The sequence below is a fragment of the Eleutherodactylus coqui genome, chromosome 12, assembly GCF_035609145.1.
Source record: "Eleutherodactylus coqui strain aEleCoq1 chromosome 12, aEleCoq1.hap1, whole genome shotgun sequence".
NCBI classification, from domain to species: domain Eukaryota; kingdom Metazoa; phylum Chordata; class Amphibia; order Anura; family Eleutherodactylidae; genus Eleutherodactylus; species Eleutherodactylus coqui.
Window position 1 is genome coordinate 10,733,488 of NC_089848.1, and position 26,716 is coordinate 10,760,203.

At 44.5% G+C, this 26,716-nt stretch overlaps 1 protein-coding gene across 4 annotated transcripts in view; it reads right to left on the reverse strand.

The window, feature by feature from the left end:
- Positions 1-4,227: 4,227 nt before the first annotated feature.
- The window catches only part of COA1 (cytochrome c oxidase assembly factor 1), a 94,878-nt gene continuing 72,389 nt past the window's right edge, over positions 4,228-26,716 (reverse strand). For 2 of the 4 annotated variants that reach the window (XM_066584769.1, XM_066584768.1), the window contains exons 3-7: positions 26,533-26,621; positions 12,384-12,482; positions 8,894-9,045; positions 5,520-5,596; positions 4,228-4,362 (exon numbers count right to left, since the gene is read on the reverse strand). In XM_066584769.1, the coding sequence (XP_066440866.1) occupies positions 4,257-4,362; positions 5,520-5,596; positions 8,894-9,045; positions 12,384-12,477 (429 nt within the window). In that variant the 5' untranslated portion in view covers positions 12,478-12,482; positions 26,533-26,621 and the 3' untranslated portion in view covers positions 4,228-4,256. Of the gene's footprint in view, positions 4,363-5,519; positions 5,597-8,893; positions 9,046-12,383; positions 12,483-18,227; positions 18,328-26,532; positions 26,622-26,716 lie in introns of all 4 variants that reach the window. The other 2 variants (XM_066584772.1, XM_066584770.1) reach the window with 2 other exon arrangements.

A 26,716-nucleotide genomic window follows, 5' to 3' on the forward strand; every position in this document is an offset into this window, starting at 1 on the left:
GCGCTGCACTCACTAAAGAGAGCGTGGGATCTTCCGAAATCAACTGTGGAAGCACAGCTGCTTCAGAGTTACAATCCGCACTGATGGTGTGGATGTTGGATGTGGAAATGCTGCAGAATTTCTGCTACGTGTAAACGTCCCCTAGAAGGGATTTCATAGACTTATTACTTTAACTGCAAAATTTGCATACAGTTCCACCTAATCTATTTTCATAAGTGCAAGTTGGAATGTCCCAAAACTGGGATTGGATCTAAACAGGAAGTGAATATAAAGCTTTCCTTCTGCCACACTTCTACCATGTTTCCCTGAAAATAAGACAGTGTCTTATATTTTTTTTTGTTCAAAAAGGTTTAACTTTTTTTTACATGTATAGCTGCCTGGATACTATTTAACTTGACTTTTTTTTAAATTAACTGTTAGCAGGGCTTAATTTTGGGATAGGGCTTATATTAAGTATCCTCCAAAGCCTGAAAAATCATTTTGTATCCTCAAATTCTGGAAAATCATGCTATGGCTTATTTTCAGGGTATGTCTTATTTTTAGGGAAACGGCAGCTGTTTTTCCTGTCCACAAATGGGAATTCTAAGGTAACTATAGCTAGACAGTCCCTAAGATGTGCTCATTTTCTGGGCCACTTGCAGGATCCCATGCCATCACAATGTGCCCATACATGTTGAGTGTGTGTTCTTGTTGGGTAAGCTGCCAGACACCCCTCCCTGCGGACAAAAGAATCGTGCATTTGGGGTTCAACATGACTGATCTGTCTTTCCTCTGCACATGAGGAGCCCCTGCTGTCACGTAAGATGTTCAACTGGGCACTCTTGAGCATTTTACTTAATTTCTCTTCGAGAAGAGGGCTTCATACACTCAAGTTGTCTGGACCCACCAGCTTCAAAGTTCTGCTTTAGCGCTCCGCTATGTTCCTGCCATGTAATTGCTGCTCTGCCGTTACACAATCTAAACTTTATAGGGCAACAGACATTTTGCTTACCTAGACATTATAAAGTATCAAGAGTCCGTATTAACAAAAAGGTCTTAAGATAACACTCTACCAAAGGGAACCGCGTGTGTTAGGGTGGGCGGAGAGCAGCAGATTGATCTATAGTTTGACCCTTGTTATATTCACAAGTGCGATAGCGGGCCGAGAAACTCACCCCCCCCCCCCCCCCCATAGTAAAGTAATGATTAGTTCTCATAGTTTAAGTTATTCTTTTATGTACCAATTTCCCTGTCACTTCAGTTTTTGAGGATGGTGAGTAACAGAACAACATTTAGAAGGAGATTAAAGGTGCTTTCCAGGGAAAATACTATTAATGATGCCTTCACAGAAAAGGTCAGCTGGGGTCTGCCAATCAGCTGACAGTGCTGCTGCTCCGGCCTGTGTGTAGTGGCCGGTGCCTGTAGTTGCAAGCGCAGCTCTTACGGGAATCGGTGGGAGCCATGCCTGCAGTTACAAGCTCTGGCCACCACACATTAGTAGGAGCATCTACCGCTCTGAGCCTCTGTATTTGCAACCCTATCAGCAGGCACACAATCACCTGCTTGGCCGGAGTCCTGAGCAAGAATCCTGGAAGATCAACTATTGATGAGAACCTAGCCTTAGAATAGGTCATCGAGCGTATTTCCCACGGAAAACCCTGCTAACTCTGCAAGCGATTAGTCATTAGTGGATGTTGTTATATATATATATATATATATATATATATATATATATATATATATGGATTAAGCATCACCAATATTTGAAGCCTCTGAGTAAAAGCTGGACCGCCAAGTTTTGCCCGATGTAGAGTTACTGTTCATGTATCGGAGGTATGTTTTATATTAACGTCCCTGGATGGGCATGAGAAGTGGTACTAGAGTGAAGCCTCCTACTGATGCCCAGACTAGTAGAGACTTGGTAACATTGGGCGCCTTTTCTCATGAGACTTTCGCTTCAGTCTAGATTGTCGTCTCCTACCTGTGAGATGTAAACCCCTACAGCTCAAGTAAACTGCACTTGGGGTCACAGTGTTCTAGTGAGATGTATGTTTAGTTCACATGGCCCCCGGAGGGTCTTACAGATGCCAAAACGAGACATAGGGGCTTTTAATCTTTTCTAAGAATTTGGCAATGATGGTATCCAGGTGTCCTATATGGGCAATGAAACTTTGTGCGTATAGTGAGCCTGTTTGTAACTTTATTGCTAATAGCTCATCCAACCTGTTCTGTTTTTGGCCACTACTATTTTACTGCTGCATCCAGAAGTTAAATTCTTAAAGGGGTAGTCCGGGGCACAGACTAACATTCTAAAAATCTAATACACAACATCACAAGGTCAGAGTTCATAATATTCTTTCTATGCTACGTGACTAGGGATGAGCGAGTATACTCGCTAAAGCACTGCTCATTCGAGTACTGTGTTTTAGACAAGTATCTCCCCGCTCGTCCCTGAAGATTCGGGGGCCGCCGCGGAGTGGGGAGGAACGGAGGGGAGATCTCTCTCCCGCCCGCTCTCCCCTGCTCCCTGCCGCAACTCACCTGTGGCGGCCCCCGAATCTTCAGGGACAAGCAGGAAGATACTCATCTAAAGCACATTACTCGAGCGAGTAGCGCTTTAGCGAGTATACTCGCTCATCCCTATACGTGACCCTCTGCCTAAAAAAAAAAATATCTCCACTTCCTCTGACTTCTTGACCGCGGTTGCTACTTCCTCCACTGTCTGTAGCCTCCAACTTCCTGTGAGCAGTGCATGATGGGAGGATAGGGGTGGCAGCACTGGGCTGTATTACTCATGTGTTGTTCAGAGTGTCGGACGGGCCGCTCTGTCCAGGGTGCCAGAGAAAGCTGCTGCAGAGTCAGAGGGACGCTGAAAAGTTGTAGGACCTGTGAGCAGTGGGTGGAGCTACAGTGCTGGTCAGTAAACGAGCTCTATGCATGCTGGGAGTTGTAGGTAACAGTCTGCTGCTGTGCTTACATGCATCCCTTCTGCAGTAAATGGCAGCAGATCATTGGCTGCATGGGATAAAGAACAGGGTCAAGAGTGGCAGATAAAAGGTCCAAGTTGCCGCCACTTAGCTGGACCTTCTAGAGTTCAGCATTTTCATTTACTGCCCAGAAACCCCTTTTAAAAGGTAAAGTTCACATAAGAGAAATCACTTGTTTTTGTGGTTTAAGGCCCTTGGTCATCACCAAGATACTGCAGCCATGCGTGTATACAGAAGGTAGAAGTGAATCTAGCAGCGGGATGTCCGGATCACACAACTGATACTCTCTAGTCAAAGGAAGCAATAAAGTGATAATTACTGGTTTGTGAGATGCCATGGCACCAGGGCCACATCCATGTAGAATTAAACCTGTCTGAGTAGAGAAGGTAGATGAGACATCGCTTATTAAACAGAAGCCTGGAGTCTAGAGCCGGCTCTCCAGCTGGCTGCAGTTGTTGATCTGTGCCTTCTGTTGGGAATACAACTTATTACTTTTTTTTTTTACATTCACCTTTTAAAGGGGTATTCCCAAAATTGACTCATCGCCTATTCATAGAATAGGTGATAAAAGTCTGATCGGTTGGGTTCTCACCGCTGAGCAATCCAAAAATTCCAAGAACGGGGGTCCCATCTTCCCTTCTCACTGTGGGCTAACTGCAACCCTGGCAATGAGCAGGAGATTAAATGGAGCTGTGAATGAGCACATACAGTGCCAGTCCATTCATTCCAATAGGGCAGTTGGAAATAGTCAAGTACAAGAACTCTGCAATCTCCGGCCGGGTGATTGAAGATGAGTAGAGTGGCACGCGCATGCGCAACTGATGCTCCATTCAATTTCTGCCTCCCTGTGGGGGGGTGCAGTGACCCTGCAATGAGGGGGAGGACACAGGACCCCTGTTCTCAGGATCAGTGGTAAGACTCCCACCACTCGGACCTTTATCACCCATCCTATGGATAGGTGATGGGTCAATGTGGAGATAACCACTTATATACCTTCATTGGACAAATACAAAGAGAATATAAACAATATAGCAAGGCATGCGTCTATGGACTAACCCAACACTCATAATAGACTATGAAGAATCCCACCCAATTGCATATAGGGGGCCACTATTAAAAAAACAAAAACAGTGCACTGTAGTAGCAGCAATGTCAACCATTGAAGCAGATTTATGAAAACTGTCTAAAAGAAAAGTTGTCACACAATTTCAGACTCCCCACCGTCACAGAGTGTCATACAAAAGGAGATCTAAACCGCTGGTCAGTGTTTGGGGGTTTTAATTAGTACATTTAGGATCCATACTTGTCTTCTCCCTCATTATTGGCGACATCGGAGTTGTAAATAGGGACACTTACACCATTATTCAGTTTTAACATGACCTCTTGAAGATTCCACCTAAGGAGGATAAAAAAAAAAGTATTTTCAATGTCTTGATTCACCCCAAGAATGTTTTGGCAGTTAGTTTAAATCTACAACAATCTCGGCGCCTCGCTGCTGGCTGCGGTAAAGGGGTTTTCCAGGGAGAATACTACTGATGAGCTGTCCTCAGGAGAGGGCATCGATGATTGGCTGGGGTCCATCACTTGGGACCCTGACCAATCAGCTGACTGCACCCGCGGACAGCGCTGTAATTACATAGGGATTGGAGTGGAAGTCTCTGCTCTGACGTCTGTGAAGTGGTAAATAAAAAAATACCTGCGCTCATAAGTGTGAAAATTTAAAGGCAGTATTTACTGTGGGTTCTCCGTCACTGTGGCGAGCGCCACCCACTGGTCCGACATGGCACATTCTTGAACTGGACAAGACGGCTGTGTGTGTCCCCTATTGCTGACACGCGGCGTCTTCCCTTCCGCCGCTAGTGGCTGCGGACGGACCTCGGCCCCAGATGACATTGGAACGCACAATTAGGCTGAATGCACGCGGCCGGGTCGGACTCCACATGTGGGATCCGACAGCGGAATCTGACCCTGTGCCTCTGTTTAAGGAATAAGGTTTCTTTTAGATGGGCACGCTCTGGTTTGCACGAGTGTCCCAGCTGGTAACGTCATTGTTAGCTCGTTCGCTCTTGTGCAGCCTCTTTAGACCGACAGACTCATCGTTGACTCGTGCTTCTCGCTCACTGTTTAACATTTGCTATATGAACCACTGAAGAAGTGTTTACACGCAACGACGAGTGAACGAGCCAACGATCACTTTCTGTAGGCTTAAAAATTAACGAATGAGAAGTCACCGATTCCCGTTCGTAAGTTCACTTTTTATTTGTTTGAATGACTTTTTGAGTGTTAATCGTTCCGCCTTCAGCCGTATCGCCTACATGTGGTATGGATTCTTAAAAAGCATTGTATAAATGTGATGTAGGTGTGTGTGTGTGTGTGTGTGTATGTGTGTGTATATATATATATATATATATATATATATATATATATATATATATATATATATATATATATATATATATAGTTGTTGTAATATATAGGGAGTAGAACATCTCTCTTTGGAACAATGAAATACTAAGAAGGACCGGATGCGTTGCCTCTGCTGCCACTACACACCTCTGGTGGACCTGGTCTTTGACAGCTTTGCTGTAGAGATAGCCGCCCCGTGTGGCTCCGGACACCGGGATCTTGATCTGGAAACAGATGGAACTCAGTAGTACAAAACAAATGGCTGTGATATAAACAGGCTCTTCAGATTCCCAGTGTATGACATCAGCTAATAATGCCATAGTTGGAGAGGTAGGTCCATGTGCTGTAGGTGACTCACCGCAGAGCGTTACAGCCTCACACAGGAGTCTGTTAGAACAACTTTCACTGTTAAAATAGGCATAAAATGTTCACGGATTTTCTAAAAACTTTACTTGTCTTATTCTGGCTTTGGCTATCCAAACACACGAGCTGCTGGCCATGTCTCCTGACACCCCCCCCCGCCCATGCTGGCAGAAAGCTGCGATGAGACTCCTCTGGCGGCAGCTTATCTCCCACAAACAAAGGGAGCAGTTGAGATGTAACTCCCTCTTGCATCTGCCCTTGGATGATTAGCCGGTCCTGACAATATCAGTCAATTCAGCAGATCTATATGCCATGCGTCTGGCCACCTCTAGAGCTGCAGAATTGTTTTATTCTATCTTTTTTTTAGATTTTTTTTTAAGGTAAATTTTTTAATGCAATTACCCCTCAAATAATGCAACCAATTATATTTATACGTAAACAAGTTGTAAACTCCACCCAAACAAAAAATATTTAGACTAGAGATGAGCGAGCATACTCGCTAAGGGCAAATACCTGCCCGCTCATCAGAAAAGATTCGGGTGCCGGCGGGGGTGAGCGGTGTGTTGCGGGAGTGAGCAGGGGAAGGGGGGGGGGCGGAGGGAGGTCTCCCCCCCCCCCCCCATGTTCACTCCCCCAACACACCGCTCACCCCCGCCGGCACCTGAATCTTTTCTCACGAGCGGACAGGTACTCGGTAAGGACAATACTCGGTCGAGTATTTGCCCTTAGCGAGTATGCTCGCTCATCTCTACAAGACCCCTACAAAAATGGGGGAAAAAAACAACTCTTCTCCACCTCCTCGCCGCTCCCTCGCCCCAGACACTTTCCTAAAAGACTTCAATGCAACCAGCCCCTCATGTGCTCTAAGCATTCTATATATCAGACCATTCTCCTCAGATTCCCTCACACTTTAGGGCTTCTTTGCACGGCACTATATATCATTAGTATTTTGTGAGCCAAAACCAGGAGTGGAACGTAGAGAGAAAGTAGAATGGAATGATTTGTATTCCTTCCATATTCCGGACGCGGCCTTGGTTTTGGCTCACAAAATACTGATGTGTGAAGGAGCCTTAAAGGTGCTTTTACATGGAACGATTGCTGTTTGGGTTCCCGTGGTCCAGCGAGAATCTGAATGATATCGTTCTGTATAAACGCATGCTGACTGAACGACGAACGAGAAGTCTTCCACCTCTCATTCATCAAACTGAATGACTTACCGTTCCGTGTAAACAGGCGGTATCACTTATGAACGACTGCCTGCTTACGTTGAATGGAGGCGGGCCGGAATGACCCCCGCTCCATTCGACATCCATTCATTTGATTATCACTGGGACAACCTGTAGAGCATCTGTTGGCCAACAGATTGCCCTGTGTAAAAGCACCTTTAGGCCTGGCACGCATGCGCAAATTTGGATTGCGGATCCCGCAATCGCTGTCTGCACGGACGATCTGCGGTAAAACGTGAGCATTGAAAGGCATGCATTTTCAAATTTTGTGTTCACACTCGCAGATATGAACTGCATATTCTGCAAGTGGAAGATAAATCACACCATGCTCTATTTTGCTGCAGAATCCGCCCGGAAGGTGTCCATTGATGTCAGTGGAGTCACCCGACCCGCAGCCCGTATGCAGGACAGTGCAGGAAATACGAATAAATGGGGAAAAAACTGTACTGCGCATGACCGCCTGTGGGCCTCGCGGATGCGGAATCCGACCCACTCGTGAGCCCAACCTTAGCCTCTTTTTTTTAATATATTCCCCTTGCCAAGGATATAACCTCTCTTATTTCATCTGGAAGGAAACACTAGAAGCAATTGGATGAAACTGAAAGGGAGGAGACACAAATTAGATATTAGACAGTGAGGGTGATCAATGAGTGAAACAGGTTACCACAGGAGGTGGTGAGTTCTCCTTCAATGGAAGTGTTCAAACAGCGGCTGGACAGACATCTGTCTGGGATGATTTAGTGATCCTGCATTGATCAGGGGGTTGGACCCGATGACCCTTGAGGTCCCTTCCAACTCTACCATTCTAGGAGTTTCCCGTTACCCGACAGTTGCACATTAGGGGGAGGTAAGATAACAGTTATACAGATCAAAGTTTCAACTGCTGCAGCTATTGTAATTGTGGGTAGCACCATCTCTACTCCTATGGTTTTTATGTTTATTAATTTTTTCCTTTTTTTTATAGATAATGATATAACCGTTCCATTTCCTATAGCATTGTCTCCTCGATTATGCTTTACAATTTCCCCCATTTGCTATACCACCAGCCATCCTAAGCCAATCCAACACTTTATTTTATTTGCCACATCAAAGCAGTTTTTAATTGAAAATGCTTACGATAATTGTTTAAATTGATTGACCTACATGAAATGTATTTTAACTTCTTCTTATCATACATTATTCCCCTCTTTTTAACTATCCTTTTCTATGCCCTACCAATGTTTCTTATGTGTGTTTTTAATATATATTATAATTAGAGATGAGCGAACGTACTCGTTAGGGGCGAGTATGTACTCTGCAACCCCCCGCTCCACCACGCCGCCCCTCGGATCTTTTCACCCGAGTAGCCAGGTACTCGAAAATAGCGATGCCCGATTGCGAAATCGCCCTTAACGAGTATGTTCGCTCATCTCTAATTATAATGTAATTTTTCACCCACACCAGTCATTCTGTTCTTCAGAAAGGAGAGTTTAGCCTCCGAAACGCGTTGCACTGTCTACTTGAGCTCTGTTTAATAAATCCTTTTATACTTCACCCTAGAGGGCTCTGACTCATTCTATCACCTCAACAGTCCACACACGTACACATGTCTAATACCTAGGCCATTCACTAGTGGCAACACACGGCTCACCCTGAGTGCAGGAGTCAATTCTTCCTTTTTTCTATATACTTGGTACCACTTCTGGGGGCCACGCTCCCCAGTTCTCCTCCATGCATGCTCTCGTCTGATGTTCCTACTTTGGGACAGGGTTTCTCCGTTCTTGTGACTTCCACAATTTCTCTGCACTCTATGTGCCTTCTACTATAAACCATCCCAGGTTCCCGTTCCACCCACCACGGACCACCAACAAAAGGCGCTGTCCAGCTCTCTCATTTCTGTTCGAGGATGACATTATGTTGTCTCAGCAGTTAGTATTACGACATAAGATCTACCTGGGCTGTTGTCTTGTCAACACGGTTGTATTTGTCCAGCAGTCGAAGATTATGGACCTTAAGTGGTGGAGCTCCTAACATCTCTAAGACATCAGACTGAGACTCAAGTTTCTGCAGCGCTCTCAAGTAATAGTCTCTCTGGGAAAATGACTCTAAAATTTCAAGAAACATAATATTACATATTATTACATAAGCAATAACATAATGTGAGAGAGATATTCTGTATGTGATTTCCATATAACTGTCACAATCGCATCTCCTGTACATTAAACCTGGCCAAGTCACCATGTATTTTCTATAAGAACACTAGGTCAAAATCAAGGAAAAATTCCACAAACCGTGAAAAACATCTATAAAACAATAGCCATTTGTACTTATACAGTATGTTTGCTTGCAGATTATGCTCCAATGTCCGCTATTGGGTGAAACAGATGACATGTTCCGGACAACATCCTGTCCTTTCAGATGTGTAGCACCAGAAACGTCCAGTGGCTACTTTTTCCCACGACCCCATCAAAAATACATGCCCTTTTATCCAACGCCAACTGATATGTGTATGGTGAAGGTGGAGGATAAAACATTTTTGTGACCCATCCCGAACACTACAACCAACCACTCAGGCCCCAATGCAAAATCTGTAACAGGGCCCCTTACCTACCATGTGCCATCTATAATACTGGTGTCTTCTTATGCGATGAAGAGGCTTTTTGACTCCCTAAGGCTCTAGGGCCCGGTAGCGCTTGCTACCTCTGCATCCCGTAAAGCTACACTCCTGGTAATATACCTTCCCAGGAGTGGCCGGTATATGGTTGAATATGGATGTTAGGGTAGTTTCACATCTGCATAGGGCTCCATTTGGGAAGCAGGAAAGCGGAATTCTGCGGCCGAACGGCTCTGTCTCTACATGGAACCGAACAGCGCCAGGCGGATAACATTAACTAGAATGGGGTCCAGTAAAGCTGGCCGGTTTTGGACAGAAGAAGCATTTTCAGCCGGATCTGCGACGGAACCTCCAGCCGACACAGATGGGAAACCACCGAGTCTACATTATGCAAATAAGACAGCAGTAATCATCCTCTCATATCACGTATTGCACTACTTTGTATTATACTCCCTTTTGGTTTTTCATGTACAATGTCTAGCGCTCTGAATGATGGTGATAGGTCTCATTTGGTTTTTAAATATTGACGATGTGCTGTCTGCAGTCTGTATATGCACATCTTAGCCCGATGTGGTGAGGTTTGTTATCACAACAACTCTGCCCTCATCTCTATGCATTATGTAACTCACACTCACTCATCATCACCATAGCATCTACAGGGTGGCCACGGAAAAGCAGCCCGGCATCACACTCCTTTCAAAACTGTCTAAAAGAGAATGTCTTTGTTGTCTACACCAACCAATCACAGCACGGCTTTTGGTTGGTATAGACAACAAAGCTTTTCATTTAGACGGCCTTCATAAGAGTACAGTGCCAGGCTAATTTTTCGTAGCCCCCTTGTATGACAAAAGTCATTCAACAGCTGTTTACTGAAAAATAAAAATAGAAAGAAAAACTTGCGCAGATTTAAAAAAAAAAAAATCTGCCAGTGTCTAGTGAAGTGGGCAGGTGGGGAAGATACAAAGGGACATTGGTTTGCATTGACAATTTTGTGCATTCGTAATAGATGACATCTTTGTATTATATCTAGAGTTGAGCGAACATGCTCGTCCGAGCTTGATGCTCGTTCAAGTATTAGCATACTCAATGGTGCTCGTTACTCGTGTGAGTACCACGCCGAGTTCGACCCCTCACCACATTACTACTTCCTGCTGTGACGTGCCAGCGTGCGCACCTCCACAGCAGTATGTGGTTTGCTGAGAGAGGGGGAGAGAGGGGGGGGGCGAAGAGGGGGGGGGGGAAGAGAGGGGGAGAGGGTCTTCAATGGGGTTCGTTACTCGAATAGAGCTCTTGAATATTATGAAAAGCTCGACTCGAATAACAAGCACCCGAGCATTTTGGTGCTCGTTTATCTCTAATTATAACTATTATTCCTAATTCCACTGAATCATTTTCCTGAGCCTGGAGATTATATATATAGATTATAGTCGCCGACCTGGGACCGGCTTTCTACTAGTAAGTCATAAAAAGCTTAGGGCGACTGCCACACAGTCACTATTTGTAAGCCAAAACCAGGAGTGGATCCAAAACATGGAAGAGGCACATATTTCTCCCATATACATATTCTCTGAAGGTTCATACATACCGATATAAAGTACTGACCATAGTCCTGCCGTGTGAAAGGGAATATCTGGTCAACTGTAAGGCCACCGATGCTTCCAAAACAACGACATATAACACACAAGCATACCTACATTTGAACCACGGAGGTAAAATAAAATGAATGTTTGGGCGATACTCGTTAAGGAGCTTTTAGACAGAATGATGATCATTCAAAAAATCGTTCAAACGAGGGAAAGTGAGCGATGATTGTTTGGTCTAAACTTGAGCCAACGACTGAAAGTCGAACAAGAATCGTTCGCTTCCTACTCGTCGTTCATTTTATGCAATCTTAAAAATGGTTGGCTGCTTCGCTTTAAACACTGATCAATCACTCTTTCCCATTTGCCTAAACAGTGAATGATTCTCATTGAACGACTATCTGCCTGTCTAAACAGGCTCCACGAGAGCGAATGAGCTGGTGATGACGTCACTTGTGCAAACGAGAATCGTTCAGCCTAAAAGGACCGTTACATTCTGGGCTTAAAGCCAATAGAGATCCTGAAGCAGGGCCTTAATCGAGTATTTTGTGCAGCACTAAACCTACCAATGTGTCTGAAGTAAAGTAGTTCCGCAAGGAAGAGTGATTTAGTCCTCAAGAATAATGACCAATATCGAATTATAGGAAGGTTTAGGTGCAATTATTGGCTCAACCAACCAGTACTTAGGAGGTTTACTCATGCGCTGTATAAATAAAGGCACTTATTAGCGTAACCTCTGTCCATATGCTCAATTAGAATGGGTGACAAGTGATACCGGCTGTCAGAAATGTGTGGCTGCCGGTAGCTTTCCCCAGTGGTAGCAGTCTATCCTTGTCGGGCCGGTAGCAGCTACCAGCAGCTACTTTCTCACATGCATGTTGTATTATGGTGTTTCCTAAATGAATGCAGTAATGATTTGGACTGTGCTTACTACAGACCCCTTTGTCTGATGATATAATAATAATCCTTATTTGTATAGCGCCAACGCTTTAAAGGACCATACACAGTGCAATATACGACAGCACACAATGAGCGCCGACACCTGGAAGGTTAGAAAAACTTTTTCACAAGACTACAAGTATCCGGAGGCCTATTATTACGCATCGAGCCTCAGACAGCTCGTCCGCTTCCTGAAATGAGATATGGATTTAAACGTTACTCCATGCGTCTTCACAAAAGCAAACAATCTAAAAATCTGGAATATGTGAGAAAGGAGAAGCGTATAATAGAAGCTGCACATTCCACTTACTCTGGATTAAAAAATACATCAAGGTACATCCTCCTCCAGAAAATATACCAAGAAAAATGGCCAACTCTTTAAGGTTCTTCCAAGGCACTGGCATCCTTCCTGTAGAAACAAGCACAGATGTTCAGTCTTCTTTGGTCAACTAACTTGTAACTAGAAGATAGCAAATCGAGATGAGCGAGCATACTCACTAAGGACAATTACTCGATCGAGCATTGTCCTTAGTGAGTATCTCCCCGCTCAGAAGAAAGGGTTCGGCTGCCGGCGCGGGTGAGAGGGCAGTGAGCGGGGGGGGGGGACAGAGGGAGAGAGAGATCTCCCCTACGTTCCTCCCCGCTCCCCCCCGCAGCTCCCCGCCCGCCGACGGCAGCCGAATCTTTTCTTCTGAGCAGGCAGGTACTCGCTAAGGGCAATGCTCGATCGAGTAATTGCCCTTAGCGAGTATGCTCGCTCATCTCTAATAGCAAACAATAAAGAGATCCTACACAATCTATACGAGATAGGTGCTCGCGCTTTACCTGCTATGAGACGTCATACGCCATCGACTAAAATACTTTCTGGTTCATCTCCTTTTATCACATGTTGTTTTGTATAATGAGGGTTCAATAAGTCAAGTGCAATTACGTATTATCCAACTACGGTACATCACTGGCATACACGAGCCATTCCAGATCATCTTTGTAGGATTTGCTCTCCGGCACAAGTTGGTTTTCAGAATCTTTAAGCCACTTGACGGGATTAGCAAAATCTATACTAATTTACACGTCTTCAACCGTAATTGCACTAAAAGATAAAGCGTTGACCTTTGTAGAACTCTTTAGCTTTGTAGTCTCAGTAAAAAGCAGTTTCAAGACTGAGGGATAATCCTGGACAGCAAAGAATGTAAACAGAAGAATAAAAATTCCAAGCAAGACAAAATTCAAATGTTTAAAAATTTAATTGCCTTTTTATTTTTCGAACTTTGACTTAGTATTTATATGATCTCCTTGACCGAAACTGGTAGAAGGATGAGGAATGTGGAGGACAATTGTCATTCTATAAAATCTTTTCCTTAACAGGCCTTTTCGATGCCATAAAATATTTCTTCAGTTGATCAAGGCAAGTGCATAGGCAAGCATATGGTAGAGTATGTAAAGAGAGAGGGAGATCCGTAGATGGGATCAAACACGATCCCTTCTTGTGTTGCCAAGCTTTGCCGCCTAGTCTTTACTTCCCCATCCATACCTTCACCAATTCCCCAACTCCTTGTATGCTAACAATGAAGTTCCTCTGGAGAGGGAAGTCCTGCATTGGTTCTCACAACCTACTAGCAAAGTGGATGGAGCCAACCCGGACTGGATCTCCTATCTCCTAGGGCCCATGGTCTGCCTCTATGAATCTTCACCTTTGCATACAATTTAAATGCAGTATGAATATATTTTTGTGTTATGACATAGTCACTAGTGATGAGTGAGCATACTCGCTACGGGCAATTGCTCGAGCGAGCATTTACCTTAGCGAGTACCTGCCCGTTCAAGAGAAAAAGTTCGGCTGAGGGCGGCAGGCAGGGAGTGGTAATGGAGAGCGGGGAGGAACGGAGGGGAGATCTCTCTCTCCCTCTCCCCCTGCTCACTGCCGCAACTCACCTGTCACACGCGGCAGCAGCGAACCTTTTCTCTCGAGCGGGCAGGTACTTGCTAAGGGCAATGCTCGCTCATCACTAATAGTCATATAAACGTAGCCAATAAGACAAAGTCATAAAATAAACTTAAGGCCCGTTTAGATGGAACGATTATCATTTAAAAAATCGTTGAAACAAGTGAAAGTGAATCGTTAGGTCTAAACGCAAGCCAACGACTGAACGATGAATGAGCCAATGATGTGTCTGCCTGTATAAACAGGATGCCTGAGTGAACTCTGAGGTCATTCGCTCGTTCAAACGATAATCGTTTGGTGTAAAAGGACCCATGGACAGAACTTAAGGAAATGCTGATAAGGGGACCATGAGTCTATAAATCATAGACCCGAGAAACTAACTGCAAAGTACATGTAATTCCAGGGGATAATCTGACATTTAAAATGTAAAAAATGCATTGTTAAGGCGGATAACACGGAAATATTCATTAATCGGGAGTCCTAATTTTCTATGGTTGACTCTGCTAGAAGGAATGCCATGCTTCATTTGTGTAGATACATCGGCATTCATGAGATCCAACAATTGGGTGAGAAAATCATCTCCATGCGTGGATCTTTAAAAGGATGATGCTCCAATCCAATGAGGTACTGTGGAATGAAATGGATTACGATTAGGATGACCGTGACGCCGATTTAGCACATCATTCTTGGTATGCATGTTGTGAATTCCCTCCATTACGGGTGACATCAACATCTCACGGTGGAGTGTCCTGTTTCGTCTTAGACTGAAAAATTACTTGTGCTGCCGGCTCAAGATCATCATGAGATTTTTTTTAACCATTATAGTCATTACTTTCTTTTCCTCTCAATAGACCTAAATAGAAGTGCAGTCCGAGAGTTACATCACCATCTTTTACTTTTTTAACTTTGTTTCATTGATCACTTAATGAGTTTGGCATATAAGTTCATTCCATATATCAGTGATGGTATTATGACAATAAACTCAGGTCTGACTTGTTTCTCAATATCATTTACAACTTCTATTGTCCGTTACATGTATCCCATGATGATGATTGTCCGTTCAGTCGCATCCGACCACCGGTTACTCTATGTTCTCTATGTCAATGTTCTCTGCAAATTCCTGTCTTTGACGGCTTCTTTCAGTTCCGCGATTGACTTGTTCTTTGATGTCCTGATCTTCTCTTTCCACTGACCTTGTCAAGCATCAGTACTGTTTCCAGTGAGTTACCAGTGGCCAAAAAAAGAGCATTGTATCCCATACACCACATAAACAATAAACAATGAGTCTGCATTAGTATTTGTTTGCTTTTCGTGGCTATAAAGTGGCGTTAGTGCTAATGTAAAGTAGTACCGGCATCCACCCGAAGACCCCAGAGTTTTTGAAACTTTGCCGAGCAGCCTCTGTGTTGATAAACGACCTTTTCATACGGTAACACAGTATTAACCAGGCTTTTCCATCCCCAAACGGATGGAGACCACCATCTTTTATACTTCGTGTAGAATTCATTGTCTGTTTTAGTTTTTGTCAGCCGACATAACACACATTAAAGGGAAAAAACCCTTTAATTCATGATCAAGTTAACCCAACAGTTACTATTTTGAGTATGATCAGGAGGAAGTATTACTTGGTCTCAGAATCCCTCCTTAGAAACTGAAATGAGTGTCAAGATCCAAATTAATATAACTAAATATTATTTGCATTTTTTACTTCCTTTCTCGGAAGAATGTGAAAATAGTTTTTCTTCACGCTTAGTGCTTTATTGATGATTACAAGAGATAATGGGAACCCAACCTGGCGTTCTTACCCTACCTGAGTATTTCTTGTACAACATCAGTAGACTACTTTGTAAAAAACCCACCACTAACTTCATTCTTAGTGCAGTGACATAGTGAAACCACCAGATTTCTATGCAATAAAGTAAACAGCTCCTCAACTATATATATATATTACATTCAGGTGTAACCAGGGAATAACAGAGTACAGAGGAGGAGAAAAATCATTGATTAATTAGAGGAAAACGGGGGGCGGGGGATAAACAATAAAATTAAGGAAACAATGTTGAAATTAGTTAAAGTTGTTCTTTTTAGATTCTGGAATCTTCGTTTAGGTTGGCGGGGTAAATAATCCCCTAACATCAGCCATGTTCCTGGTTGTGGGTGGGCTAGTGACTCGTATGACACGTCTCAACATCCATTGAGTTTGTCGTTTAAAAAATATTTCAAAATGACTTTGCTAGTTAATTCAGGGAACACAAACATTGAGAAAAAGCAATGAGGCGCAAAACAGTCCATTCCCATTAGAACTTTTTACCTCCAGAGTCATATGTTCGTAAGAAGTAATGGCTGCAGATGACAACAGGACAGAAGATAAAAAAGGATACCATTGTTTTCACTCCTTTTTGCTGTAGATTAATGCTGCGCTGTCATCAGTATTATTAAACTGGCCGTCTCCTATTCATTTTGTCTATTTCCCTGCTGCCGTCATCTGAGCACCTTTTTCTATGAATATAGGGAGCGTGGCGGCTGAACAGGAAAACACCAGCGCCAACTAGTTCTTCATCGAAAAAACAAAGAAGCCTTTGATCAAGACACTCATTGAGTAAAAATGTTTGACAGCCACGTCACACCTCTATCTCAGTCCTAGCATTTTTGATTCCTATTACTGTACATAATCCTCATCTTCATTAGCCAATTTGCACGCAAGCATTCCTCTACACTTCACCCCCCCCCCGCGCCCCGTCCCAACCATCTGAGACACATCATTTCCTCACCAATGTACTGTAATGTAAGAGCAGAACACATCACACCCCGGGGCGTACAGCAGAATCAGCTGCTTTGACACAGTATTCAGTTAGTTGTAGAAGGCAATTCATTCCATAAACTGTACCCCTTCCTCAGCCTCACATCTATCTACGCCAGTGATTCCCAACCGGTATGTAGCGGCTCCAAGGCTCGGAATCACTGACAGCGCACCATCCCGGTACCTTGAACACCTAAGCACCGCTTAGTGTCAGCACGATGCTGCTGTGGAATGCACTGACGGCAGTGTGTGCACCCAGATTCCACCTCCCCTGACCTCTGATCCTTGGCTCCATGGGAATAGAGGAGAAGGGAGGAAACGTCCAGGTGCACATACGGCCGTCCTTACATCTCGCAGCAGCGCCGTGCTGATCACAAGAGCAGCGCTTACAACTTCAAGTTACGGGATGGTGTGCGGTCAGTGCTCTGCCAGTTGTTTTGCTAGGAAGTCCGGCAAAGAAGGGGTTAAATCGCAAGGAAAAAAAAATTGGGCAAGAATACGAAAAAAACAAAGGCCATCATTACTTGTGGAGGGGATCAGGTGAGGGACATAGAGGGACCACCATTAGGATACATTCACACACAGCAAATTTGGGTGCAAAATTGGGCTCAAAAACTGCACCATTTCCCCGGAAAACCCCTCTAGGTAATGTTTACACGAGATGGAAATACTGTAGAATGTCCGCAGTGGAAAATCCACAGCAAATTCCGCAGCATTTAAGCATCTAAACAGAGTCAAAATCTAAAACGCTGGTGTGGATTTTGACTCTAAATCAGCTGTGTACCCGCAGAGGATTTTAGAAGATACAGCGATCACCTCTGAAGTCTTCGTGTGTCAGCACTCCTTCAACTGGTACCCGTTGGCTTGTACTGAGCGCAGAGCCGCTGGCCGGGTGATGTGGAAGTGGCCAGCAGTGCTGCGGTCACTAGAGGTCCAGAATATCGGAGGTAAAATCATACATCATGATAAGCCCTGTCCCTAGCCACACCCCCTGAAAATAGCCCCTTTTTGGTAGGAGTGCCCTACAGTAAAAAAAATTTCCCAGGTGTGCCCCAAGGCTGAAAATGTTGGGAAACGCTGATCTATGCATTTAGCAAATGAAGCAGGTAAAACACTATCTAGTAGTCCAGAATTAAAGAGTGGAGGGGCCATTACATAAGTCAACAAAACAAATCCTTATTTAATCTTGACTTGTACTACTTATTACCCCCACCTGGTCATTGTGCCAGGTAACATCCCTCGGAATTGCCCCCTTCCCCATTGTTTGTTCCCTGGAAGCCATAGTGGTTTCTTCTATGGTATGTATACTGAAACCACAACACTTCCGATGTAATTACTGGAGAAATATGCATCCAGAAGACAGTTATAGATCACTACAAGGCACTAATTATCATTAGTCATATTTAACTAACCCTAGAAAGTCTTCACGCTTCGGGGTGGGGTGGACACAACATACAAGTTTATCAACATCGAGGACACAGTTTCATCTTCCGGCTGATGCCTTCTCTGCATCTGCATAAAAATTTGCTTTTACTAAACCCATTGGGTAAAAAGGTTTACAATAACATTGCTACATAGTCATTAGGGTGGAGACTGCAGCTTTATCAATGACTAATCATAGGAAACTAGGGGAGCTTGGTATGGTATAGAAGCACAGATCTGGAGAGGATACACATTTTTGCTTCAGTCAAAGTTCCCAATAGCCCAGCGGCCTCCATTCTTAAATAGAAAAAGTTTGGAAGAACCAGGACTCTTCTATAGCTGGACGACCCACTAAACTAAGCAATAAGAGAAGGGCCTTGGTAGGAGAGGTGACCAAGAACCCAATGGTCACTCTGGCTGAGCTCCAAACATCCTATGTACAGATGGAAGAAGGTCAACCATCACTGCAGCCTCCATCCATCTGGGCTTTATGACAGAGGGGCAAGAAAGACGTTTCTCCTGAGTAAAAAAAACATGAAAGCTGCCTGGAGTTCACCAAAACGCACCTGAATGACTCTCAGACTGTGAGAAATAAGATTCTCTGATCTGATGAAACCAAGATGTAACTTTTTGGCCTCAGTTCTAAATGTTATATCTGGAGGAAACCAGGCGGCGCTCATCACCTGTTCAGTACCGTCCCTACGTTGAAGCCCAGTGGTGGCAGCATCATGCTATGGAAGGGTTTTACGCTAATGATAATCCCTGCAATCTACATTTTACAGGCATGGCACATACCTCATGCAGCGTTTCTGGATATAGAATTTAATAGTGATCCAATTTCTGGTTGCGTTGATACGATTCTGTATCGCAAAACTGCCTCTAGGAACGCTACGCTTAGGGCCAATTGTTGCCATCCTCGCCACACTGTACACTCAATTCCAGTAGGAAAGCAAATAAGAGCAAAATGTACCTGTGCCACCACTGCTGGATATACAGGGTCTTACTAGATGTGACTGTAAACACTGGATGCTCGGAAGAGAACAGTGAGTACAAAATACGTATGTCCCGTCAAAATGTAGAAGTAGATAAAAATGCAAGTTTGTAGTTCAAACATTGTGTTTTCTACCTCGTCTAGTAATAATCGTAGTAACATCAAATTAATCTTTTTTGAATATTCCCTTACACTTAGGGTCCATTTAGACGAGCTGCACTCGTGCAGCCTGTTTAGACAAGCAAGTGAATCCTTGGCTCGGTCTAACGAACAATATCACTAGACCTGATTGGGCCTAAATGTCCGCGGCCCGGTTTCATTCGTCGAAGATGCACAAGCCAAACTGCCCATAGCGAAACACAGGCATCCGCAAATGAAATAAAGCATACAGATTTGATTTGCGGACCTTTTGTTCCAGAAAAAAAAAATCACAGTGCGGATCCCACACGGATGGCAATTAAATTGCGAACGGGCCGCGGATTCTGTGGAAAAGCAGGAGTTTACAAAAAAAAAAACAACTCCACTGCACATGTGCGGCCGCCCGCTTAAACACACATCTGCAGTGAAGAAAATGAAGACGGGTAAGCAGAAGACCTGCAGTGTCCTCGGCCGCGGGGAGGGTCGGATTCCGCTGCGGACTCCCGCATATGGAATCTGACCTGCTCGTGGACATGTGGCCTTAGGGCTCATGTCCACGGGGAAAAGAAGAATTAAAATCCGCAGCGGATTTTAACTCTTCTCGCGCGCGCGGATCCGCACGCCATAGGGATGCATTGACCACCCGCGGGTAGATAAATACCCGCGGATCGTCAATAAAAGTGATTTAAAAAAAAAAGGAGCATGAAAAAATCCGGACCATGCTCCATTTTCATGCGGGTCTCCCGCGGGGACGGCTCCCGCGGGCTTCTATTGAAGCCTATGGAAGCCGTCCGGATCCGCGGGACACAAAAATCACATTTTACTTACCCGCTCCGGTTTTTCTCTTCGGCGCCGCGCCATCCTCTCTCAGCCGCGGCCGGATCATTTTGCTTCGGCCCGGCGCATGCGCGGGGCACGTCACCGACGTCATCGTGCACATCCGCCGAGCCGAAGAATGAAGATCCGGCCGCGACGAGAGAAGATGACGCCGCCGCGAAGAGAAGAAACGGAGCGGATCGGAGGTAAGTTTATTCTCATTTATTTGTATTTTCAGCGCTCATGTCCGCGGGGCAGGAGGGACCCGCTGCAGATTCTCCATGTAGAATCCGTAGCGGGCCTGATTTTCCCCGTGGACATGAGGCCTAAGCGTAGAAGTCATTTTTCCTTGTGGCACTGCCTGAAATAATGTATCAAGTGCTATGAAGCAGGATTGTAATATTAAACATTTCATAAATTGCGATACCCATCATGTCATCATCTTATTTTCGCTCGTGGGCAGGGAAAAGCGATTTTTCCATAGTATCTGGAGGCGGACGCCCGCTCTGGATCTCGCAGTACAAATACGGCCATGGGCATTTGGCCTAAGCGTTGATCACTGCAGCACGGCGCCTCGCTCTGTTTAGATGAGCCGATTTATTGCTTGAGAGCGCTAACAATGTCAGCGTTCGTTCGGGCAGCCTGTTTAGACCGGCAGATACATCGTTGATTTGTTTAACAAGAATCGTCCAGTCATTCACATTCGCTGTGAGAATGACTGAATGATAAGTGAACGAGCCAACGATATTTATGAATGCCGAATGAAAAGTGGGCGATATCGTTCGCCGTTTGGTCATTGGTTGTATTAGACACTTTAGTTCACTTTCGCTCGTTAGAACAATAATCATTCCGTCTAACAGGGTGCTACCATGGTATAATAAAGCAAGACATCTCCATGGGTTTTCGGATGTGCCGGACTCTTGGTCGGCCCGTGTTGGTCCAGCTGATCGCCGACCGCTGACTTGTGTACTCCACCAAGTACTAATGTGAATCCCGGCGTGGGACTTAATGAAGAAGTTAATCTTGTTAGTATACAGTATTTCCACACTGCATGCCCCATAGCTACATGATAGCATCTTTACACAAAGGCTTCCTGTATAGTGATGGGCTCAGGAACAAACATGATGTATCTCAGCCTCTGATCATGTGCACAACCATGTATTAAGACTAATGCCCGCAGGTACTAAGGACTGTAGCCAGTTGTTATGTGTGGGCACACGAGGCAAAGCAATAAACAAGCACATGGAACTCGGAATTCTGGCACAAGGGCAGCTTTGTGAAGAACGTCTCTATAACAGGCTCAAGTGGAAGGGCGTTTTTTGGTTTTAAGTAAATAAAGCTTAGTCCTTGTACAATGAAAAATGATGCAACTTATATATTTTGTGTTTCAATTCCTCACTGGTTTTCAGAATTGTATCCTGCGGTCATTAAATGGGAACACTTTTTGTTGACATCCATCTCGAAGACCTAATGGTTCTCGCAGGGGAGGAACAACAGGAGATATCAGTGCTGTCACAAGAAAACACTGAACTATGTGTCTACATACCGTAGTAACATAGTATGTTAGGCTGAAAAAAGACCTATGTCCATGTAGTTCAGCCTATTACATCCCCCCATGTTGTTCCAGAGGAAAACCTCCAATGAGGTAGAAGCCAATCTTCACTTAAGGGAAATAAATTCCTTCCCGACTCCAATCTGACAATTGGAATAAACCGCGGATCACCGATCCTTTTGAAGTCAGTAGTGATTTTAACCTGTAACATTGTAACACTCAAGAAAGGCGTCCAGGTCCCTCTTGAACTCTTTTATCGAATTTGCCATCACCACATCCTAAAGCAGAGGGTTCCATAGTCTAGTGACAGATCAGAACCCCCCCATTCCCCAACGTTTATATCCAATCCTGGCGGATAGGTGATAAGCGTTGATTCCTCCAACAATGGAGGGCTTTTAAATTGTGAAGGCAATCCCATGCGCCTCATTTAGTCAAACATGAAATGGGTTTTCTAAGACCCAACTATTAATCACCTATCCTCAGGATAGGTCATCGACAGTTGACAGACAAACAGCTCTCCAAAGAGGCAGTGGGCACTGAATTTAACACCGCAACCTCTACTCAAACATATGATGTCCCTTTCATCAGTCACATGGCCTGAGGGCTGTTCACTCCCATTCAGAGCTCCTATACCCATGAAATGTACAGCGTAGCGCCTAGTGTGGACTAAGTGGCTGGGCACTCATCCAGGCACACTTGTCACTTCAATCAGCTGATTGCTGGGAGTTCCAAGAAGCTCGCTAATCAACTATTAATGACTGATCCTGAGGATGGGTTATCAATAGTTCAGTTCCCGGGAAGCACCTTTAAATGTTGCAATCAGTCTCACTTAGATGAGAATTTGAAAAAGAAATGAGTCCATTTGTTCTGGAACTTTCTGAGCAGTGATTTCCATCACCATAAGTACTACCTTCAAATGATATTTATATATATATCCATTCTTCAAGACAATCTGACATGCAGAGTATAGAGCCACATGGAACAACTGTACGATGTACGACCAATCTTTGGGATGGCTTCTACCAACTACAATAGAGCCTGTAGATGAGACTCAGCATTAGGCTGGGCTGACACAACCGAGAGTCACTTACTGCCAATCCCCATGCACTCTTGGCTCATATGTGAGGGTAATACACGACAAGATAGAGCATATTGCGATTTTTTTTCGCACATGAAATAAACACTGGTGTGAGTGTCCCAAAACAAATCAATGAGCTTCTGGTATCGCGTGACGTGCAATGACAATACACCGGTGTGAAAGCGGCCTTATACGGGTTGCTTCAACAACTAAACCGCCCAACGTGCTTCCTGTGTCTCTTCACTTCCAAAGTCAGATGGGGCTGAAGAATGGAATGATAGCGACCCTTTAAATATCTGTACTTCGATTACAATGCGTTGGTTCTGGAGCTTGTAACATAGTAACATAGTATGTAAGGCCGAATGAAGACATTGTCCATCTAGTCCAGCCTGTCTATCCTACTGTGTTGATCCAGAGGAAGGCAAAAAACCCCAAGGGCAGAAGCCAATTAGCCCTTTTGGGGGAAAAATTCCTTCCCGACTCCCTAATGGCAATCAGACTGTTCCCTGGATCAACCTCTAATAGTTCCTACCTGCCTGTATACCCGGATTAACAATTAACCTAATATTTATATCCTGTAATATCCTTCCACTCTAGAAAGACATCAAGTCCCCTTTTAAACTCCTCTATGGATTTTGCCATCACCACTTCCTCCGGTAGAGAGTTCCACAGTCTAACTGCTCTTACAGTAAAGAACCCCTTCTGTGTTGGTGATGAAACCTACTTTCCTCAGAAAGGGGTTCTTTACTGTAAGAGCAGTTAGACTGTGGAACTCTCTACCGGAGGAAGTGGTGATGGCAAAATCCAATTGTGGATAAGTTAGGTGAAGTATTGACGACAGTTGATGGAAGGGATTCCCAGTCTTGATCATGGTTGTCCTCTACGTGATCTTATAAACTGGGAAGGTGATTCTTTCTTATTAGTTTGGCAAGGAATGAAGTTATTGTTTGCCAGACGTGTGTAGGGTGTGTCGAGAACATGAGTGGCTGTATCTGATGACATATGGGTCACAAGGCCACCGGGTCACGCTATTGACAAATTCCCAATGTGATTTAATCTCATTTTATTAGGATCTGCGATAGTGATTATATTTAATTGCAGATGATTAATGATGCAACAGCAATAGTGACAATGAAGGGATTCTTCTTTATTCTGATCACAACAGAACAGACGTGTAATTACCATTTTTAGAGGGATCTTCATTCTCACCATGGAAAACGCACATGGCTGAAGAAATCTTTACACCTGACTAGTATTTGCAGTGTCTTGGAATTGTCACCTTCACCGTGACCTTGTCTATCTTGCATGAAGGAGTATTGGATTAATCACCTCTTATATGGATAAAATGGAGAAAGGGTGAAAGACAGACACGCTAATTTGTTGTACGGGACTATGCCGTAGCTTTAGAGCAGCTTTTCGAAATGCAATGTGCACAACTATTGCTGTAATGATTGTAAGGATCTGCCTTTGAGTGGCATTTCTTATCACCATGTGACACAAATCGGGGCCATTACTTAGCGGGGGATAAATATTCCTGGCCCTACTTGTCTTCTGTATTACAGCTGTGCGCTCCGTGAACACAGCAGGAGTATACAGAAGACAGTGCTCTAGCTGTCTTCTGTATACCCCACTCGGGGTATTAACCCCTTGAGTGGCACGCCCGGAAATTTTCCGGGACGAGCTCCACTGCTCATAGCGATACAGCCCGGAAGATTTCCGGGCTATGTATCACTATGGGAGCTGCAGAGCACAATGCCACAAGCTGTGACAGTGTGCTCTGCCTGCACAGACCCACAGAGAGCAGTGCAAGGGCTTTGAAAAACCAGCAGAAGATATTGCAGACATGTCGGCAATCTACTGCACTGGTTTGTTTACAGGTTGCCATAGAGACCATCGGCTTGTCAGAAGCAAGCCGATGGTCTCTGTGGCAGGGAGAGCTGGTTGTTAGCTGTCAGAGGACAGCTAGGTACCTGCTCTTACAGCAGAGATCAGAGAAAACCTCCGATCTCTGCTGTGTTAACCCTTTACATGCTGCCGTCTATGTGACTGCAGCATGTAAAGGGTTGTCACTGCAGCATGTAAAGGGCTGTCACCATCGGACCCCCGGAATGTGATCAGGGGGTCCTGATGGGTCCCTGTGGAAGTCCCCTAAAGGGACAAAAAAATAAAAATAAAAAAATTATAAAAAAAATTATAAAAACACTTGTCTCCCTTCACTTTGTAAAAAATCAAAAATACAATCACACATGTGGTATCCGTGCATCGTAATGACCCAGAGAAGGAAGTTAATACATTATTTAACTCCTTAATGACATGGCCCCTTTTTTTCTTTTTTCCCCATTTCTTTTCTTCCTCCCCCCTGTTTAAAAAATCACAACTTGTCCCGCAAAAAACAAGCCCTTATATGGCTGTGTCAATGGAAAAATGAAAAAGTTATGGCTCTTGAGACGCAACTGCAAAATTAGTTGAAATTCAATGATTAGACCATTTTAAAAAACTTGCCCTGGTGGGCACGACAGGGTGGTAGGAAACCCGCCACTCAAGGGGTTAAACTGCCGTTTGAGCGATCCTCTTGCCCTGTAAATGCACACGATTATCACTCAAAAGATGTCTTTTGAGCGAGAATCGTTGTGTCTAAACCAGGCATAAGGGCTCATTCACATAGGCGTATTTAGTTTTGGTCCGTTAAAACATTGTGTTTCCCTGTGTTTTCAAACATTCTTGTAGTTTTTATGTGAGTAATCACATGCAAAGAAAAAAGAAAGAAGGCCCACTGATTCTGCGCGCGAGATTGATTCGCCTATTAACTGTGTATTTACTCAGTCCCATTGACTTTCATGGCCGATTGCAAATGAGCCCTAACTGCTTTCTAAAAACTTTTGACATGTTAAGTCAGTTAAGGGGGCACCTATATGTAAATATAGGAGGGGACAATACAGAGATCTCTCCCATCATCTAGTTATACCCAGGACTGTGCCTGTAACAAGGGGGCGCCATCTACGTCTAGGGGAAAAAAGGTTCCTACACTGACATAGGAGGGGGCTCTTTACTGTAAGGCCTCATGTCTACTGGATAAATCTATTTAGGAAATCCGTGCGTCAGTCCTGCACGCGTAATCTGCGGCAATAGGGATGCATTGGACACCCGCAGGTAAGTAAATACCTGCGGATGTCAATTTTCCCTGCCGCGTGGATCAGACGTGCGGGAAAACACTCGCGGCATGCTCCATTTTAGCGTGGGTCTCCCGCAGGCTTCTATTGAAGCTCATGGAAGACGTCCGGATCCGCGGCACACCCGCAGCTGAATTTCTGCTCTCTGGCGAAGGAGCGGGGGGGTGGGGGGTGGAGCAGGAGTTCAAAAAAAGAGAAGAGTGCACAGCGCATGCACGCGGCATGCCAAGCACATCCGCCAGGCAGAAGCAAAGAAGATCCGGCCGCGACGGACATGAACCCGCAGTGTCCAGACAGGTGAGGTAATTCAATTTTCAGGCCTCATGTCCATGGCATTCTGCATGGAGAATCCGCGCGGGCCTGAATTTCCTAGCGGATATGAGGCCTAAGAGCAGTGAGACTATGGAACTCTATGCCTGAGGACGTGGGGATGGCAAACTCACTGAAAGAATTGGGTGTACACTACTACTGTATTTCTCAGAAAAAAAGGCACCTACCCTAAAAATAAGCCCTAGTTACCTTACATTAAAAAAAAATAGGAACACATTACCTAGCAGGCTCGGTTCAGGTCCTTCTCGCTACTCTCCAGAGCTTCAGCACAGTTCCCGTAGTCCTCGGCCGTCCACACAAGATCACTTCCTGGTTAGGGAATTCAAACCACCATGTGAATGGGAGGAAATCAAAGAGTACTCTCACTTATCAGTTTCATGCCCATGAATTTCAGCGATATGCAT